Source organism: Varanus komodoensis, unplaced genomic scaffold (assembly GCF_004798865.1).
Source record: "Varanus komodoensis strain SLA01 unplaced genomic scaffold, ASM479886v1 scaffold128, whole genome shotgun sequence".
Taxonomy (NCBI): Eukaryota; Metazoa; Chordata; class Lepidosauria; order Squamata; family Varanidae; genus Varanus; species Varanus komodoensis.
In genome coordinates, this window is record NW_025335368.1 from 426554 (window position 1) to 445407 (window position 18854).

The 18854-nt window shown below is 43.8% G+C and overlaps 1 protein-coding gene across 5 annotated transcripts in view; it reads left to right on the forward strand.

The window, feature by feature from the left end:
• Positions 1 to 18854, forward strand: part of ATAT1 (alpha tubulin acetyltransferase 1) — a 34020-nt gene that overhangs the window by 1429 nt on the left and 13737 nt on the right. For 3 of the 5 annotated variants that reach the window (XM_044422454.1, XM_044422455.1, XM_044422458.1), the window contains exons 2-9: positions 3238 to 3298; positions 5237 to 5328; positions 7820 to 7880; positions 10005 to 10118; positions 10986 to 11087; positions 12723 to 12768; positions 15345 to 15416; positions 16324 to 16543. In XM_044422454.1, the coding sequence (XP_044278389.1) occupies positions 3238 to 3298; positions 5237 to 5328; positions 7820 to 7880; positions 10005 to 10118; positions 10986 to 11087; positions 12723 to 12768; positions 15345 to 15416; positions 16324 to 16543 (768 nt within the window). Of the gene's footprint in view, positions 1 to 3233; positions 3299 to 3901; positions 4070 to 5236; positions 5329 to 7819; positions 7881 to 10004; positions 10119 to 10985; positions 11088 to 12722; positions 12769 to 15344; positions 15417 to 16323; positions 16544 to 18854 lie in introns of those variants that run through there. The other 2 variants (XM_044422456.1, XM_044422457.1) reach the window with 2 other exon arrangements.

Here is an 18854-nt window from a genome sequence, read left to right on the forward strand (position 1 = left end):
TGTTGGTAATCATGCATTGCTTAATATAATTACATCACTTAAAGCTTCACATATAAATAGTAAAAAGTTAGTATTAAATACACTAATAAAACAATTTTAACTGTGGTAACAATACACTAGTCAAACTATTTTCTACTGTAGCAACAATACACATTCCATTTAAAACCAGTTCTAGCTGCAATAACAAATCAAAACAACACAAGGAAAAGCGCTGGGGTACCAAGTGATGTATTGCAAGCTGGAGGAAACTTGGGTGTCCAAGTGTGTTTTCAAGAGGCATTTGAAATACACCACATTTTCTCCTACCTGAACTGCATGTGGAAGAGTCTTAAAGAGTGTGAGCTGCCTTACAGATTACATGGTGGCACTATGTTGGGGGCAGAACTACCAAAAAAGCCCCTTCTGGAGTTCATAAAGGTTTGCTGTGCCTATATATAGGAGAAGGCAATTTGCTAGATATCCTGGTTGCAAGTTGTTAAGGAACTTTGTATGTCAATGACATAACCTTGAACATGAACTCCATAGCTAATAGTCAGTGCAGTTCTTTTAACACAGCTGTTGTGTGAACATAGCTGGGTGTCCTAGGGTGGTCACCCTAGCTGCTGCATTCCTCACCAGCTGCAGCATCCAAACCAAGCATTAGGGCAGCTTCATTAGAGGTGTGGTATGTTTAAAATTGGCTGTAGCTGTCATCCTAGTCCTGTGGCTAATAGCTAAGGCATTGTGTTGGGCAGTGATCTGCTATGGTGTACATGAGCTGCAAAAGCTCTCTTTTTTTGCCCTGCAGCTCAGCAGAGAAGAAGGTGTCGTCTCCTGTGGCAGATACTGTCTTTTGTGTCTGTATTTTGAAACCTTTATATATGTATAGAACCCTTCCTGCATGGAATCCCACATTTCTGTCCTGGACTTCCCCCAGGAGATTCAGGGCTCATTTGTACATTCATAGAGTGTGCTTCTTAAGGCTATTGGGCCCTAGGTTATGACCACATTAACAGAGATTTTGACCTAGATTGGATATTCTTGGTACTAGTGAGGTATAGTGGTTACTTCATGAGGTGTATTGGTTAGAGCATTGTACTGGGACTCAGGAGCCCTGGATTCTTGCCCCCTCTCTGACATGGAGCTTGTTGGGTGACTTTGGGCCAGTCACTGACTTTCAGTCTAACTCACCTCACAGGGTTGTTGTGAGGATAGAATGGAGAAGAGGATTATATAAGCCACCTTGGGTTCCTTACAAAAGGAAAAAAAGACAGGATGTAGAAGCCTCATGGCTGTATATTGCAGGTGTGCTAAATAGTGGTGGGCAAATCCCCCTTCTTGTTGCAGCTTGTCTGCCTTTACTGACCTTCTCTAAGATGAATCCATAGTAAGCTTCTGAGGTAGCCTCAAGTTCCTCAGGTGGCCTCATTAAAAGAAATAGTTTGTCCTGTGCCATTCATTTTTATTTCCTATATCATGGAAATATATCATGCCTTCTTACCTTTCGAAGAACTTATGATAACACTTTATATCATAAGCATGTTTATTTTGTTGCCTCTCTATATGGTATGTCAGTGGGAAGATCTCATTGCTTGGATTACTTAATCCTATATGTGAATTGGCTTTCTCACCCTTGTATGGATCAGATCTGCTCTTGTCAGCAACAGCAGGATCTGTTATCTTCATTTTCAGCTCATGGTCTTTCTAGAGGCATCTGATTGGCTACTGATTGCTGGACTGGCAGACCACTGAGAGATAGATGAAACCTGCCATGGGCAGGGGAGGGAGGGTCCATTTCTTGTATTGCCACTTAAACCCTTTATAAGTTTCTTTTTTGTATTTTCACATAGAGGAGATGTTGTGCTGACCTTTACTATGTCTGGTGTAATATTGAACATTTTTGCAACCAAAGATATACTGGATGGCATCCAGATTTAGTCATACTTGGAGAAGTAGACCCATTGGGTTTGCATGGGTCTTATTCTCCAGGTATGACTGAATCTGGATCCATGCAACTGCTTTCATGGGGTGGAAGAGCCTATGAATAGTGCTAGAAACAGAGCACTGGCACTTTCTCTCCTATAGGCACAGTGGCAATTGACATCTAAAGATGCACATTTTAAAGGCAGCCTTCTTCAGCCTGGTGCCCCTAAATGTGGTGGACTATAACTCCCATCATTCCCAGCCAGTGTCTGTTTCCAGGGAACTTCTGCTTCTGTAGCTGCTGTTTGAGGATGTCAGAAGTCAGAAATCCATGGCCTGGTGCAATCCTGAGACTTGTTCAGTGCAGCAGCAGACAAAATATGCAGGTGGTTGGCTTGCACCTTCTTCCAAAAACTCACTGCTTGCATAGAAGCCTGGCTTCTGTCTTGCCCAGTTCGTTCTGAGCTGAGGTGGTGAGCCACTGTGGGACCCGAGGCAAAGGTCTCTGTGGTGGTCTGTACAGACCTCTGGCCACTGCCACTTTCACAGTGGGACGTGCCTTTATTTCAGTGGCATTCCTTTACATGCTTGCTGCTAGGGTTAATAGCAGGCATTTGATAATGTGAAAAAAATAATTACTAGTTTGAAATTCCTAAGCTTTCCTAATTTGCAATTGGCCTTCATTCACTGGTATTAATAACAATACGAAACAGAAAAAATAAGAATTCTTTGGGAAAAGTAAAAGCACACACCTCTCCCATCACTGTTTCATTGCCTCATGTGAGGTGGTGGGGGCTCCCTTTTCTAGGCTGCCATCTTGAGAGCCATTTAACTAGACGAGGGTTAAATGTGGGGCTTTTCTGTATTATGTAAGGGTAGGCAACCTTCAGTTTTCCACGTGTTTTGGACTGTATTTTAAAGCCTCAGCCAACATGGTCAGGGGTTATGGGAGTTATCGTCCATAACCTCTGGGTGGCGTGAGGCTGGGGAAGGCTGCCATGCAGAGTGTGTGTTCTACCATCTAGCAATGGGCTGACCCCTCCCAGGCCTCACGCGCTTCTGGGAGAAGAGAGTAATCTGGTGGTTGGAGCTGTATCCCTGAGTGCAGAGTGTGCCAAGGCTGCAGATCTGTGCACAGTTACCTGGGACTGAGTTCCATTTTAAAATAAACGTTTAATTCACAGTACAGGTGCAGGAAATTGGCATTTACATCATGCTTTTTGCATCCAGTTGAGTCTCTGATGTGTCAAAATATTCTGCTCTTGTGGAATCAGATAACTTTCTATTGCAGTTTTCTGTGGTGATGAGACCCAGTTGGTTCTCTTTTATCACCAGGGTGGATCTGCAGCAGCAGCTCATGGCGATTATAGATGAAATGGGCAAAGCCTCCGCTAAGGTAAGCAAGGTTTGGAGCTTTTAAAAAGCCAAGGAATAAGTTCTATTTTCTGGGGAAATGAGAGGAGGCAGAAATGTATTCAGTCAGCTTTCCCTGGGTTTGTGGCTTCCAAGTCTGTTGGTCTGCAACTCCCATTGTCCCCAGCCAGCATAGTTATGGTGGGTGAGAATGATGGGGATTGTGGTTCAGCACATCTGGGGAACATTAGGCTGGGTGCTGTTACGTTAGATCTGAAGTTAACACCTGAAGCCATGTTGCCACATCCTAGTCAGACTTGTGGGAATTTAAGCAGCACAAGGAGCAGCGTTTCAAATCTATGCATCCAGCATGGCTAATGCATTGGAGTTGCACCCGGAAAGCCTGCGTTCTTGTCACAGCTGAGTCCGTGAATGCCTGTTCCTTCCTGGTTCGGCAAGGGTAAAATAAGGGTAGTAATGAGTCCTCTCCATTTCAGTCTTCTTGATAAAGCATAGGATACAAATACCTTGCATACAGGGAGTTTCTCTGCCCTAGCACTGCTCTCACCTGTGTGGAAACTACTCCTTCACTGGGTGGTCCCACCTATGCCATTCCTTATTTATGGAAAATGTTTATATTTTTCAGAGCCTAAGGAATTATCTGCTACTACAGCTGAGTTCCACAAGCTGCCCCTTTCTGCCGCCACCAGTTCTCTTAGAATACTAGAAAGCCTCCTAGTTTCTTGGTATAAGGCTTAGGGGTGAGATGGGCACCAACACTTGAGCAAGATGAAGTATTGTTAATTTATTTAAGGTAATTTTTTATATAAGTATCAGGGACTCCAATACTAGAATCACTAATATCTCTGTTGGGGTTTTCAGAAGACTGCCCTGTGACAGTTCTTAAGGACTGAAGAGACACTGTTGCTGCTACAAGCCTCTTAATTACTTCTTTGATCTCACTCCTTAGAGCTACACTCCAGCCAAATACAGCCACGACACAGGTCCAGATTTCCTTTGACACCAAAGTTCCTCCTTTTCTGCTTCAGACAAGTTGAACAGTTTATCTGATGTTGTTTTTAATTGGCTGCTTTTATAACCTTCTGGCAAGATCTTAGGGCAGCCTTCTGGCTTAACTCAGCCACCGGCATCCTGTGCCTGATCTTTACCAGCCAGGTATGGTTAGAGAAGGATTAGCTTACCATCTGGGCCTATTCATTTCCCCTCAGCTTTCTCCTGATCTTTTTAAACACCCCGCACCAACCAGCAGGCCTCCCTCCCTCCTTGACTTCTAACCAACTCCCTGACTGTCAACAGTCATCTCCCTACCTCTCTTTTCCACTGAGTTAGGATCCCCAACCAATGAAAACTGAATTCGCATGAGGCGGAGGGGACGGCCCATTTAACATTACTGAAAGCGATTGTGTCACTGTCCTGCTTCAGATCATCACCTAGCAACTGCCAGTAGGTCTTGGCAGTAGGAAAATAAGACCTCAAGCGTTCTCAGATACAGTGTAACCTCACAGAACCTCTCACAAAATAAACATTAAGTAACAGCCACAGTGATACACAGGGCTTTTCATCCCATGACCTTTAGCAGTAGCTTGGGATAACTGAAAACTATAAGCAAGGAATGAAATGAGGCCACTCTGGGATTCCAGAAATGATCAATGAGGATCGCAAAATATGAGTCCCACCAAGCTGATGTGTGACCACTTATCAGATGTGTGACCACTCTTCTGTGTATACCAGTGCCAGATTGTTAGTGTAAACCAGAGCCATAAATTAGGGACTCTTTTTTTGGTTTTGTGAGTCATGAGTTTTGCAATCCTGGGAGATACCCAGTTATGCAGTGACAATTTTTCCTAAAGGGGGGAAAGGAAATAAGAGGAACTTTTCTCTCTAAGCTCCAGTTCAGAAATCAATTTGCCCATCTGCCTTTCCAGTTGAGTTGATGAAACTTGAATCTTTTTGGTTTCAGGCCCAGAATCTGCCAACTCCAATCACCAGCGCCTCTCGGATGCAAACCAACCGTCATGTTCTGTACATCCTGAAGGACAGCGAAGCAAAAATGTGAGTGGGTCTGCAGGAGGAGCTGATTTTCTAGCAATGCATTCATATGCACGACTACTCAGATGTAGGTCCTATTGAGTTCAGTGGGACTTACTTCCAGGGACATTTACACATGTATATAGGATTGCAGCCCAAGCCATTTCTGTGGAAATATTTTGGAATGCAGCAGGGGAAGGTTCTGTGGCTTTGTATCACATGCAGAAGGAGATTTAGATCAGGGGTGCTGAACTTTCAATCTGAGGGGCTGCATTGCAGTAGCAGGCAGGAATAAAAAAAGGCAGCATATTTTAGCTTAAAGCCCTTGCTACAAGTAACGAAGCCTCGGAAGATGCCTTTCCACCTTTTAGAATGGAGGAAGGTCACAGAAGAGTCAGAAGCCCACCAAATAATCACTGGTTGGGAATAGAATGGGGCTTGGGGAATGAGGCTCACTCAGAGGGCCCGATCGTGATCCCGTGTGGGCCAGTTTTGGCCTGTGGGGCTGAGGGCCAGTACCCCTGGGACAGTTACCATAGAAATACTTTGCAGGGTACTTGGTGACATATGCAAAATCTTTTTTTAAAGAGCTCATTAAAAAGCCTTGCCTTGTTTATTGCTAAGACTTCTGGTGTCTAATTGGTGCATCAATTGGTGCTCCTCCAATTGGCTTCTCTGCCAAAGAGACTGCCTAAAATAACCAGCAGCCAAGATGGAAGCAAAAGCTTTGTGTTGCTGTCAGAAGCCAGACTTCTGGTTTGGGAGTCTCCAGACAAACCAGAGTTTGAAACCTAGCTTTGAAGTTGGTTTGTTAAATGATACAGAAGCTGAGGTACTGGCAACAGAAAGCATTTGCTGCCTTCTTAGTTTATCCTTCCCCTTTTACAGGAGAAATTGAGTGGGGCAGTCAGGAAAGGTATGTGGACATGACTTTTGACTTCTCTTGCTGCAGCTGATCATCCTCTAGCCTCAAGTGAATAGTCCCTGCATGCAGTTTACAGTGAGATGGGCATTCTGGGAAAAAGAACTGGAAATTTTTCTAATGCTCTAAATAATGTTATCATATTTAGCACACTTGATTGACTCATTCTTACTCTGCAACAAATGTTTCCCAAAATAAGTACACACAAAAATATTTATTAATCAAACTAAAAATATGATCCATGTCAATTTTATATCCAACTTAAATATATCAAAACTTTTCCCAATAACTACACAATTTTTCAACTGAAATATTTGCTTATAAGGACATTAAATTAACTGTCCAATATAGTTTAAATGTTATATTCAAGCATATTCCAAGTTGTGTGTGGAAATTATTTTACGGAGATACTTGTAAAGACTATAGATTATACTTCTTTATTAGGTTTGTTGTTATTTATCCAAAAATGACCAAACCTGAAGGAGCACATTGTGTTTAGCATATGTACTAAGGAATTGATACTTCTATCAATAGTTTAATTTTCTTTTGCTGAGGTCATTGTAGCACCTTCAACTTCACTCACTCTCTTTCTCAAGTTGAGAAATCTTTGATTTGGAACAGCCTAAGAAGAGCCTTGCTGGATCAAGGAAGGGATCCATCTAATTTAATGCTCTGTTCATCCCAATCTATTGTGGATTCCATAGTTTAGCAATATATGAAGAAGTATTTCTTTTTATCACTAGTCAGCTTCATGGGATGACCCTGAATTTTAGTATTATCAAAGAGGGAAGAAAGGGTCTCTCTGCCCATTTCCTGTATACTATACATAATTCTGTACACCTCTATCATAATGATACATTGAACATTCTACTTGCTAAAGGAGGGAAGTGAGTCTGTGGGCACAGACTTGGGCAGGAGGGTGCTGGTGCATTCATTTCAAGCTTGTGCCAGAGATGAACCCTTGGTGGCACCCGTGGTGAGACCAGCTCTTCTTATGTTCTTAAGTGAAACAGGAGATAATCACTCTCATTTCTGTTTCAGTTTTCCTTCAGTTGTTGAAGAATGTCGGCAGTAGGAAGACAAATGCATCATGTATATGTCAGGTCCCAACCCAGGCAGGAGCAAACTGCATTGTGCTCAGAAAGGGGTTGTCGTACTTTATTTTACAGTGTCCCCATCAGCCACTGAGCACTAGGGGTTGTTACAGTTTTCCGTAAAAGAATAACTTACAGGGATTCATATCATATATTTAGCCCATCTGACATGATCATGGTACAACAGCCCTGGCAGTTTTTGGTTCCTCCTCTTAATTCCACATAGCAGATTCTGACAGTCTTTCAGGTCTGTAAATAAGCAGGTGCTTTGCTGAAAATTTCCTAGCCCACATTCCCCAACTTCGAGCACACCAAATGCTTTGGACTACATTTTCCAGTATTCCTGCTCATTGAGTGTCCTGGCTGGGCTGATGCAAGCATCTGAAGAGTACCATGCAGAGGAAGGCTGGCTGAGTTCCAGGCATTTCTAGACTATGCTTGCTGCAGGGAACATAGTTTAGTAATGTTTTATTCCTTTCTTTTCCTTCTTTTCTCTCAGGACTGGGAAGGGAATTATAATTGGCTTCCTTAAAGTTGGTTACAAGAAACTCTTTGTACTGGTAAGTTACACTGGAGAAATGTTTTTACATGCAGAGCTCTTACCTCTGGTTCAACAGGAAGCTTGGTTTCCACACTTGATTAAGGACATTCTTCTGCTAGAGACCCATGGCCCTCCAGATGTTGGACTCTAGCTATCTTGGGGATGATAAGAGTTGTAGACTAGCAGCATACATAGAGGTGGAACCTTAAGAATCAGTGCAGTTTCCAAAACTGTACTTGTACTTTCCGTTTGCCATAGGACAATGCGACAGTTGCCCAAAATATTGAACCTCTAGCAAGAGAAATACAGTATTGCATTCTGCCACTTCTCACTGCCTGGGAGAGAAGAGTTGGGTGGTGGCAGGGAAGGGGAGACAGTAAGGACAAAGCAAACATCCCCCTCCGCCCCCAACACATGCACAAACGTGTGAACTAAGGAAGCCTGAGGAATCCTGGTGTGAGAGAGAGCAGTCCTGGGTGTTATCTGGCAAGATTCAGTTCAGATGTAGCAGGGAACTGTGCTTTCTCTCTATGGGCACATGCTGCTGGATTGTCTCCTTGCTTACTCCTTCGTATGCAAGAGGAAGAGATCAAAATCATCTGCTTTTGATTTTGAACTAATTGCTCTTCCCCAATAGTTTGGGCATAACAGAGGACTGTGTTTAGTTTAAAATGGACAGTCGATGCTTTCAACCTCTTCTTCTTGTGTGTCAAAGAGGTGAAGAGAGGGTGGGAGAGCCAAGGCTTGCCGGAATTTGCTCATGTGGCAGAAAACCATGGTTTCCTGTTACATCCAAACCAGCTCTAAAGCTAAAAATCATGTGTCCCTATATAATGAGGAGGAAATTGTCAAACTGAACCATTGTGAGTAGGCTGGGTTTTGCAGGGTCAGCAAAGAGCATGCAAAGCACTTCTTTAGATCCAAACACAAAACTAGTCCAAATCTCGGATGTTTCCTTGAAATGGGAGATTGTAGAAAGAGAGAAGCATAGGTAGCATGGTGTGTTATGCTGTCAATGTTTGCTTGCTGCTGTTAGTGTAGCTATTCTTAAACGGCTTGGATCAGATTTATAATGGGCTGCAGTTATTGGTTGTGCTCTAATAGGGCTGGAAGCAGAGAGGTGTTTCTTCATTGCTTCAGGGCCAGTTGGCAGGATGGGTGTTCTAACCATTAACTGCTTCTTTCTTGCATCCATCCTTGTACCTTTGACTTCTGAGCATGACATCTGTGCCTATCCATGGCTGATTTAAAATCTAAATGGTTAAATTCTGCACTGCCTCAGACTTTTAAGGCAGAACATCATCGTCTTGTTTTTAATTGCATCTGTTGGGACTCTTACCAGCCTATGCTGGGAAAGGCTGGCCTTGTCAATCATTTTCCAGAGATGAGCACTCAATATGCTCAAGAGACTGGCCTGGTTCACACATCACAACTACTTGTGAACTGTTGCAACCCTGGATGGTTGTGACCATATTAGAACAAGCAAGTGTGCTGCCTTCTTGAGCCCTCATTCATTTCCACTTTGCTAAACAACCCAGGAATGCCCTGTTCCAAGGTGGTTTTGGTGACATTTGAACTTGGTGGTGGTGGTGGTGTTGGAGAAACAAGCCAGGGCTTTAACCCATAGCTTGTTGTTAAGTTAAAACTCTAGATAGTTTCTTTCTCATCAACCAAGAGTCCTGGGTTTTTGCATCACAGAGACAACGACAGTAAGAGCCAGCACACTTGCTCATTCCCACACACTCTTAAACAACTCAGATTTAAGAAATAGATTTCTGTGATCATCCAGATCAGGACACTCTGGGGGAGACCTGAGTGGTAGGGAAATGCTGATAGAAGCAATTGTCTGTGCATGATAAACGTGAAGGTGGTTGAAATGTATGTTGAAATGAAAGGTAGAAGGAAGGCATACTTTTTAACACAGGCTGCACTACTGAGGCAGAGGAGCCGTTTTTGTTTTTGATGGTCTTATGTGCCTTGGGTAAATTTGTATCTCTCATTGGGAGGGAGGGATTGTGGGCAGGCAGGTGATATTTCTTGAGAGCAGCATCTGGTGGCAAGTGTTCAAACTCCTGTTTTTGGAAGCAGAGGTTGGCCTGCAACTTCGAGTCTCTGCTTGCTCAGTCTTCCACTTTTCTTTCAGGATCGCCATGGAGCACACAATGAAGTGGAACCTCTCTGTGTCCTGGATTTCTACATTCATGAGTCCCTCCAGAGGCATGGTTACGGCAAGGAGCTCTTCCATTACATGTTGCAGGTGCTGCTCTCTGTTCTTTTCTTTCTCTTTTCCTGGAGTGTAAAAGCCAGGAGCAGCTTGACTTGTTTAAACCATGCCACTCCCTGCATGGGAAAGACAAAGTCCCTCAGTTAATGAATTGGCTCAGTGGGGAGATTTCTTTCCTGACAGTAGGAATAAAAGAAAGCCTCTCCAGGGAGTCTCTCCAGAGGAGTTGGTCTCATTTGGCTGTTGTGCCAGTTCCCAGAGCTGTTCTGAATACATCTGGAATGCTCAGGCTGTGTGAAACCACGCAGAGAGCGCTGCAGATTCATTCACTTAGCGTGGCTGCTATGGATGGGGTTGGCGGGAGCCCTTGAACTGCAGGGGCTCTGGTGGTCAGCACTGACTCAGTGGGTTGCTTCACGGCCTGACTAGTTCACAGGGATTGAGCCTCCACAATGGTGGGAAAACTGCCGCTGTTTGCTTTTCCTGTTTTGTGGATTTCTTGCATGTGTTATAATGGTCCCCTTTGGCAGGTGTGGGGTTGGAAAGACAGTATAAACCTTTTAGTAGACAAAGACCTTTGCTAGTTAAGGGAGAAAGAGCCAGGGAAGTGGCCTCATTAGAAGTGTTGTCTCTGTGCTTGGTATCTTCTTTCAGCCAGTTGCTGCACAATACCCTCCCTCACTAGCAAGGGCATCTTTAATGATTGAGGAGGGCACATCCCCACAAGCTAAGAACCTGTTGTCAGGGTTCTGCACCGTACCCCTTTCCTCCTGCAGTCCAAGTTCTTTTCCCTCGTCCCTGGCCCTGCCACTGATGATTTAGAGGCAGCTCTTTAAGTTTCAGCCTCTGAGTGACAGGTTGTAGTCCTCAGTTTACATCTTCGACTGCCTTTCTTCTCAGAGAGAGCGAGTAGAGCCCCACCAGCTGGCAGTGGACCGTCCCTCAGAGAAACTCCTGTGCTTCCTCCGGAAACACTATGGCCTCAGTGACACCATCCCGCAGGTGAGACATTCTCATGATGATGAAGCAGGACTTCTCTTCATACTGCAGCTTTGTCACTTAAGGCAGCTGAGGTAAAGTTGAATCTCTGCTTCCCAAGGGGGAGAAAAACTAATCAAGCTAATCTGCATGCAAGTGTGCTGGTTTTTTTCAGCCATGGAGACACTGGAGTAAATGTAGTGAGAGGTGAGTGACCCTGCAAATGGTGGAAATAGCTGCGGCAGGGGCTTTAATGGGTGCTCTGCCGGGAGTGTTGGGAGTCAGAATAGTCTCCTTGCTGTCTCCCACCCTTCCTCCAAGGTGCTGCAACTTGAGTGATGGTCTCCCATCTGGGCAGTTTACAGGGCCAAACCAGGGCCAAACTTTGGCAGCAGAAGAGTTTCTTGTGCTGTGACTGTTCACTGGGTCTCTAGCTGTGTAAGAGTTTCTGAGCAGATGCGATGTTAGGGCATTTTGTGCAGACTGACTCTGAGTGGTCAGTGATTCATACACATAGCTGGCAGCAAGTTCTAATAAGCTTGGCAGACCATCTTAGGAGGGGCATTTAGAAAGCTTCAGGGTTCCCTATCTTTCTAAGATGGCACACAGCAGGCATTTTCTAGCCTTCATGCCTTGAGGAAGAGCTTGTGCTTAAAATGCACTGAGATTTTGGGAGATAAAACATTGGACACTTGTTAGAACCAGGGCATTTCTCATTATCACATCTTTGATTGCAGAATGTGTACGTCACAGTGGAGAGTATAAAGTTTGCATAAGAAGTCAGTATTATTTCATGGAGAGAGGGATGGAAAAATAAATAGAGGCACTCTAAACAGGAAAAGAAATTGCCATCACTTTATTTTTATGCTCCTTGCCCATAATACATTTACATTAAAAGCAGCTTGCAATACATGAGAAAATATCATGTTATAAGATAGATCACAAAATACTTTACAAAATGAAAACTTAAGTTTTGCAATAGCAAAACAAAATACCAGCAATCGTTACTTAACACAGCAATATTTCTTATTGATAACTTACCCATTTTAGACAATTAATCAGAACAATATTGCCAGTCACCTGTTGCTGCTATACATGGCACCATAAAATGGATTGTCATAGGAACTTGGGTTGACAGAGTATGTTGAAAGGACCTGACTAAAATATTTGAAGAGGACAGGAAAGGTATGTGTTTTACGTGTTAATTTCCATTTCAGAAACTAAAAGAGCTGCGTTGTTCCCGGTCTGTATTGCAGCGGTGTCCTTTCTTGTTGAGAGATTTTCTTTCCCGAGATCTCGGGACTAAATGCAAAGAATGGAGCAAGAGCACATGCCCTTCCATTGAGCTGTAGTTGGTCCCCTAACACAGATGAAGAACAAGGGGCCCTCATGGCATGGTTGGCCTGCAGTTCCCACTGTTTTGTGACCATTGGCAGTGTTAACTGATGAAAGGCACAGTGTGACAGCATTTGGGAGGCCGCCTGCTTCTCACCCCTACCTTAAAAAGTGTGATTCTGCCCAGTGAAAAGCTGAAGCAAATCTGCAGATTGTGAAAAAAGTAACATGCTGTTTTCTCACTTGCAGGGAGTGCAAAAATATGGAATAGGATGGCTTTCTTTGTGTTCTGTTGGTTTTATGCATTGCTTCTTTTTCTTTCAGGTGAACAACTTTGTGATTTTCCAGGGCTTTTTCAGCCACCAGCATGGTGAGTCAGGTCATAAATGTCCCTTGCCTGGTTGTATCCCTTGGCGTTGTGTGATTCTGCATAGTATGCTCCAGCATAGGCAAAGTCAACCAGGTGTCCCTATAATGGTTTGGACTACAAGTACTATTACCATTGGCCGTGTTGATCAGGGCTTATGGGAGTTGTGGTATAAAATATCTGGAGGACCCCAGATTTGTTTTTCTGCCTTTGGGGTATGGATCTTGAGTGGTGGGATGGACTACACATTACCTTTTCAGCTGTCCAGCCTGTCTATAAAAGGAATATGAGATGCTTGTTGGGGCTGGAATACACAAATGTAGAGGCTTGCCTGCTTTTCTAGATGTTTCTGATGTGTGAGCTTTTAGTGAACCAGCCTTTCCCAACCTGGGACCCTCCAGGTATTTTCCATGACAACTCCTAGAATTCCTGACCATTCCCCATTTCAAGCAGTGGAAGGCTTCATTGGGTAAGTTTCATTTAGCAGATCTTCACACTCACAGAAGGAAAATAAGCCCTGGTAGCTTATTTTCCCAACATGCATGTACCAGCTGTGAGCTGCCTAATCAGCATAATTATTCTCACTGGACACTGGTTGTCCTGACAGCCAAGCCTGCCAAGGGTGGGTGGACTGATTTAGAATCTACCCTGAAACCCATGGCTTTTTCTGGAGTTTCAGGGTGGCTAGTAAATCACCCCAGACACCTGCCCTTGATGGATTCTGAGCCAGTGCCTATTGAGGGCAATTGTGCTAATTCAGCAGCTCACTGCTGGCACATGGGGTGGGAAAACATGCCACCCTGGCTTATTTTCCCTCCCTGATCATGCCACCTTGGTCAAGAAGTCACATAGTATTTTTGTTAAGAGTGTGTGTGTCTGTGTTTTAAAGAAAGGCAAGTATGAACATAAGAAGAGCTCTGTTGGATCAGACAAAATCCCTTTTCAGTCCAGCATCTTGCTTCCCACAGTGGCCAGGTAGATGTCTATGGGAAGCCCGCAAACAGGAAATGAAGGCAAGAATCTTCACCTGTGGTTGATCACAAACTGGTGCTCAGAAACATGGTGGAGGTAACATATAGACATTATGACTAGTAGCCAATGATACTCTTACGCTCCATATATTGGATTTACCAATTTTTAAAGCGTTAAGTTAGTGGCCATCACCATATCTTGTGGTAGCAAGTAGAACTATAGTAGAACTGTGACAGTGAATCCTAAATTTCCCACTATCCAGCTTTATTGAACAAGCCCAGATTCTAGAATGGTGGAAGCAGAAACACTTCTCTCTGTCCATTTACTATGCACCTCACAATATTATATGGGGGGGGGGTTGCTTATTTTAAAACTAAACCAATACATATTGTGAGTTTTTCTTTCTAGGGGCTTGCTGTAGCCCTCCGTCATCTTTGTTGCCTTTTCTTGCACTTTTCCAGGCCTACAATATCCTTTCTAAGGTGCAACCACCAGAACCTCACATAGCTTTTCATTGTAGTCACACCAACATTGCTATTTTGGCAATTTAGTTCTGGTTCCTTTCCATATAATCACGGCTTGGGGCTCCCCCCTTTTTGACAGCTGTCACGCACAGTGACAAGTGGCTACCTCCTGTTGAAGCTTGCGTGATCATGGTTAGACTGACAAGCTTTCTGGCTGCACATAGCATTCCCAGGCAGGAGTTCTCTCACAAGTAACAGGGTTGTATCCAATTATCGTCCAACTTAATTAAGTCCCATTCATCTCAAAGTATCTATCCTAATTAAGACTAACATTGGGTACAGTCTATTAACTGTACTTTTGCCTGTTACCAGGCAGAGATCAAGAACACTGGAGTGTATTCTGCTCCATCCTATAGCAAACAAGTTGAGAGAAACCCTTTGCTCTGAATTAGGTTAGGAGGCACCTCCTATTTCCCTTCTGCACTAAGCAGAACAGAAGAAGGAAAGAAAAGGGAAGTTTGAAGAAAGGAGCCTGACAACACCTACAGTTTCTTTTTTAAGTAAAAAAGGACAATTGCTGTTAATAATTTGACCAGTTCTCCTACACACTGCTCTTCTGAGTTATAAGCTAACATACTAAAAATCATCCCACCCATGAGCTTACTTTTTTTTTGCATTTAATAACTTCATGGTGAATTTATCATAGCATAAATATATCTCATCTCGCTGGATATGATTTAACTTCTGCCAGATATCTTGAAATTGGTTGACAGTTATGATAACTAAATGTAGATGATCAGTGGGGGAGTTTTGTCAAATGACAGTTTTCCTGTTCTCTTGAAATTTGCTGAATAAATTGTATAGCTGAGGTTATGCTCACTGAAATATTTCAATAATTATGGGATTGTTCCTACTGCTTGTCTTGGCAACTATTCAGGTCAACCATGCTCTGCTTCGCTAAATAACCAGCCTTTGATTTTGTTCTCTTGATTATCTGCACAATTTAGAACTGTCATTCTTCACAGCTTGATCTTTGGTTGTCCTCAATATCTAAGCTCTTAAAATGCCAATTTCAGAAAGTGGTGTTGATTTTTTTCCCTTTCTTTCAAAAGCTTAATCATCTTGCTTTTTCTTTCCCCACAGCACCAGTGAGAAAGCTGCCTCCAAAGCGTCATGAGGGGGAGATAAAACCATATTCCTTATCAGACCGAGAATGTAAGAATGTTATGAGTGATGCTTCTTACCAGTACTAGTTTGGGAAATGGGCCTGAGCAATTCGCTTTTAGACTCAGGCTAATCAATGGCAGGGAGTTGTTTTTACAAAGTTGGGAAATGCAACTGTATTCATGCTGGGGTTGGGGGAGAGATGGAAGGTCCCACTTGAACTTCCATTCTCCTTGGCTTGGTTTGGCTGAGCTGGCTGATGACATGAGGCCGAGAAAGAGACACAAGATGTCTTCCTGGTTCTGAGATACTCAGTCCACATAGGTCATGTGGGTCTACTTAGGGTAAGGGAGCTGCTTGGTTTTAAGAGAGGCTGAACTGTATGAGAAGAGCTAATCTGAACATTGAGATGGTCTTCAGTCAAAATGAATCTAAATCCATTCCTTGGCTCAGCCGTCCTTCCATATTTTAAGAATCTGAATCAGCAAAAAGTTTGCTTTTAATAAATAAGCTAGAGGCTCCCAGTTTTTGCCATCACGTTTAGAATATGCTAGTTCTAAACTGCTCCCAAGCAGGGATATCAGGGGAACATATCAGGGGAACAAGTTTCAAATGTTGAACTGCTGGGAATCAAGGATACAGCTGTTTCGAGCTTCCCACCTGTTCCGAGCTTGGCCTGGCAGCAAGTACATTGGAAGACAAAGATGGTAGTGATGGTTCTGTGTATTTCAAAGGACCCAGAGTAGCCGTATCCAAACAGAAATGAATACCCTTTCTCTACAGTGGTATTCCCCAACCTGGTGCCCTCTGGAAGTGGGCCATTCTGGCCAGAAGGGATGAGAATGAGAGTTCACTCTCTTGAGGGCACTAGATAGGAGAAAGCTGGTCTAGGAGCTGGGGGATGATCTTCAGCATCTTTTAAAAATGCATTATTTTCCTTCTTTACCCCGACTTGCAGTCCTGAAGGAAGAAGTTGAACCCCCGTGGCCTTTCAACCAGTCTCGCTCGCTGACTCGCTCTAGCAGTGTGGGGAACTCCCCAGTGCGGGGCTGCCTCAAGCCTTTCCTCAATGAGCAGGAGCTGCTGAGGAACCTGCGCCTCTGCCCCCCGCACTCAGCTGCCCACCATCTGATGAATGGGGAGCCTGGAGACCCAATTTCACAGAGGAGAAGGACCAGGTATGATATGGGGGGAAAGGATGCTTTCGTTTTGTGTGAGTGGGTGCACTTGGTGCACACCGGCTTGGGAACCCGTAAGGGTCACTGAGCCACCTTCCTGACAAGCATTTGATTTCCATAGAATCTCTTTTCCCTACGGGAGGCTAATTAGCCTGGCTTTGAGTACATCACACTAGATGGAAATTTGGCATCCGGGAAATCAAAATTCTTCATTAGAAAAATTCATTTCTGAAGCTTGAGTAAATTATTCAAAATGACCCGATTGGTATAATTTTGGATAATTCATTCTGGATGGAAGGAAAGGTGAAGAGCCAGGCAGGGCACTGAGTTTTCGCTCCTTTAAATTAATGAAATCATTATCGAGCCATTTTTCCTCTTTCTTGAGGCTTCACTGGGCACTGTCAAGCATATCTTCACATTGTAATGGCTAAAGTCTTTAACGAACAGATAAATAAGAGCTGAGATATTCTCGGGAAGCTAAATTCTGTGCTTAGTACCACATTCAGAGCTTTTGTTGCTTTCCTGTGAAATTGAGGCATACAACCAGCCCTTCATGTCAGAGGATTCTTTTTTGGAGGTTTCTGGGAATCTGAAAGCTGCCCTTGCAACTGGCAACCTTCCTAACAAAGGTGGAGTAAATTTCGTTACACATGAAGCCTAATTTCTTGTCCAGCCACAATGTTGTGCTATCCAGAAGGGAATCTAGAGCTCCCCGCCCCTGCCCGTTACAATAACACTTGGTATCCTGACCTGAACCTCATCAGTCAATTGAGATGGCCGTTGGGACAAGTGGGATTCAACTGGTCATTCTGTCTCCATATGTGCTTTATTCCTCCAACTCTACATCCCCTGCTCTTCTAAATGAAATGCCTCTGCCCAGACTCTTCCTGGCCTTGATATCTGGTGCTCCCTCCCTCGCCTACCTCTCTGGCGCACTACCTTTAAAAAAAAAAATCCTCAGAGGCCATCTTTCCTACACAGCTTTTGACAACTGCTTGTTCCTGAACTGCCATTGCTCTTACCCAAGCTTTGTTAATGTGCTCTCACTCTGTTGCCTTTCGTGATAATCCTTTTGAGCTCCTTGAGTGCAGGCCACCCTTATTTTCCTGTGCATGTTTCCATTTACATGGCAGAAGTAATAATAGCAGAAATGCTGAGAGTGTGCTTCTAAGAGAATCCTACCAGGAGCAGCTTCCCTATTCTAAAATCATGAACATGTAGGGAAGTAGATTGAGCCCATGTAGGAAGTATTTGGATTACATCTGTAGAATATGCCTCATTTATATCATTCTAGACACCCAGGGGAGAAGAATGAGAGGCACAGATCTTGAAACTAGAAGGTAGTTCCTGGTGTTGGGGAGGGTATTAGGAATTCTGGAAGCCCCATGCAGTTTTCAGGCTGGAACTGCACATTACATTGACAGATACAAATTTTCAACCCCAAGTTTGTCAAGTGACAGAGGGAGCAGGGATTAGGTGTTGTTTAACCCTTCCTCTACAACCTGTCCCTGAAGCTGTTCTCTCTTGCCCAAAGCAGGCACCTTTCTTGCCTGCCTGGGTCAGTTTCAAAGAGGAAAGCAGCAGTGAATCAGAATATCAGCAGAAGGATTTAGCATTCTCTGGTGCCTGGCTGCACATTCATGTTTCTCCCTCTTTCTCTCTAGAACCTCTCTTTGGGAATTGTTCTTAGGAGTGGCATAACCACACCAAAGGTCATACTCCAGTGTGCTGTTCCACCAGCAGTTCACTCCTTCTGGCAGAAGGGATTTCCTCCATTCTGCAGCCCCTTGCACGCTACAGAGTCTTTTCTGGAGGATTGGGGAACACTCAAGGAAAACTGCAAGGAGAAGAGAGGATGGGGCAATCCCACAATTTAGTGGAAGTCCCACTGTAAGAGCAGACTTCTGCTCATTTTGGATCCAGTCTGATAATTAATTAATTAATTTTTGTATGCCATCCCCTTGCTATATAGCTTCGGGATGGCTCACAGAAATAAATAATAATTGGGCATCTAACCACAGCACCCTGTTGTAAAGACATGTCTATAGCAGAAGACAGATTGTCTAGATCAGCCTTCCTCAACCTTGTGCCTTCTAGACACATTTGGACTGTAACACCCAGAATTCCTAGTCTATGGCCTTGCTGGATGGGAATTCTGGGAGTTGTGGTCCAAATGCCTCTGAAGGTCACCAGGTTTGGGAAGACTGACCTAGATGGCTTCTCCACCTAGGAGCACAGGAACTGGTTTACTGAATTGGTCTTCCTTCTCAAAGACAGTTAAAATGTAGGAGCCCATGGAAACCCCCTTCCA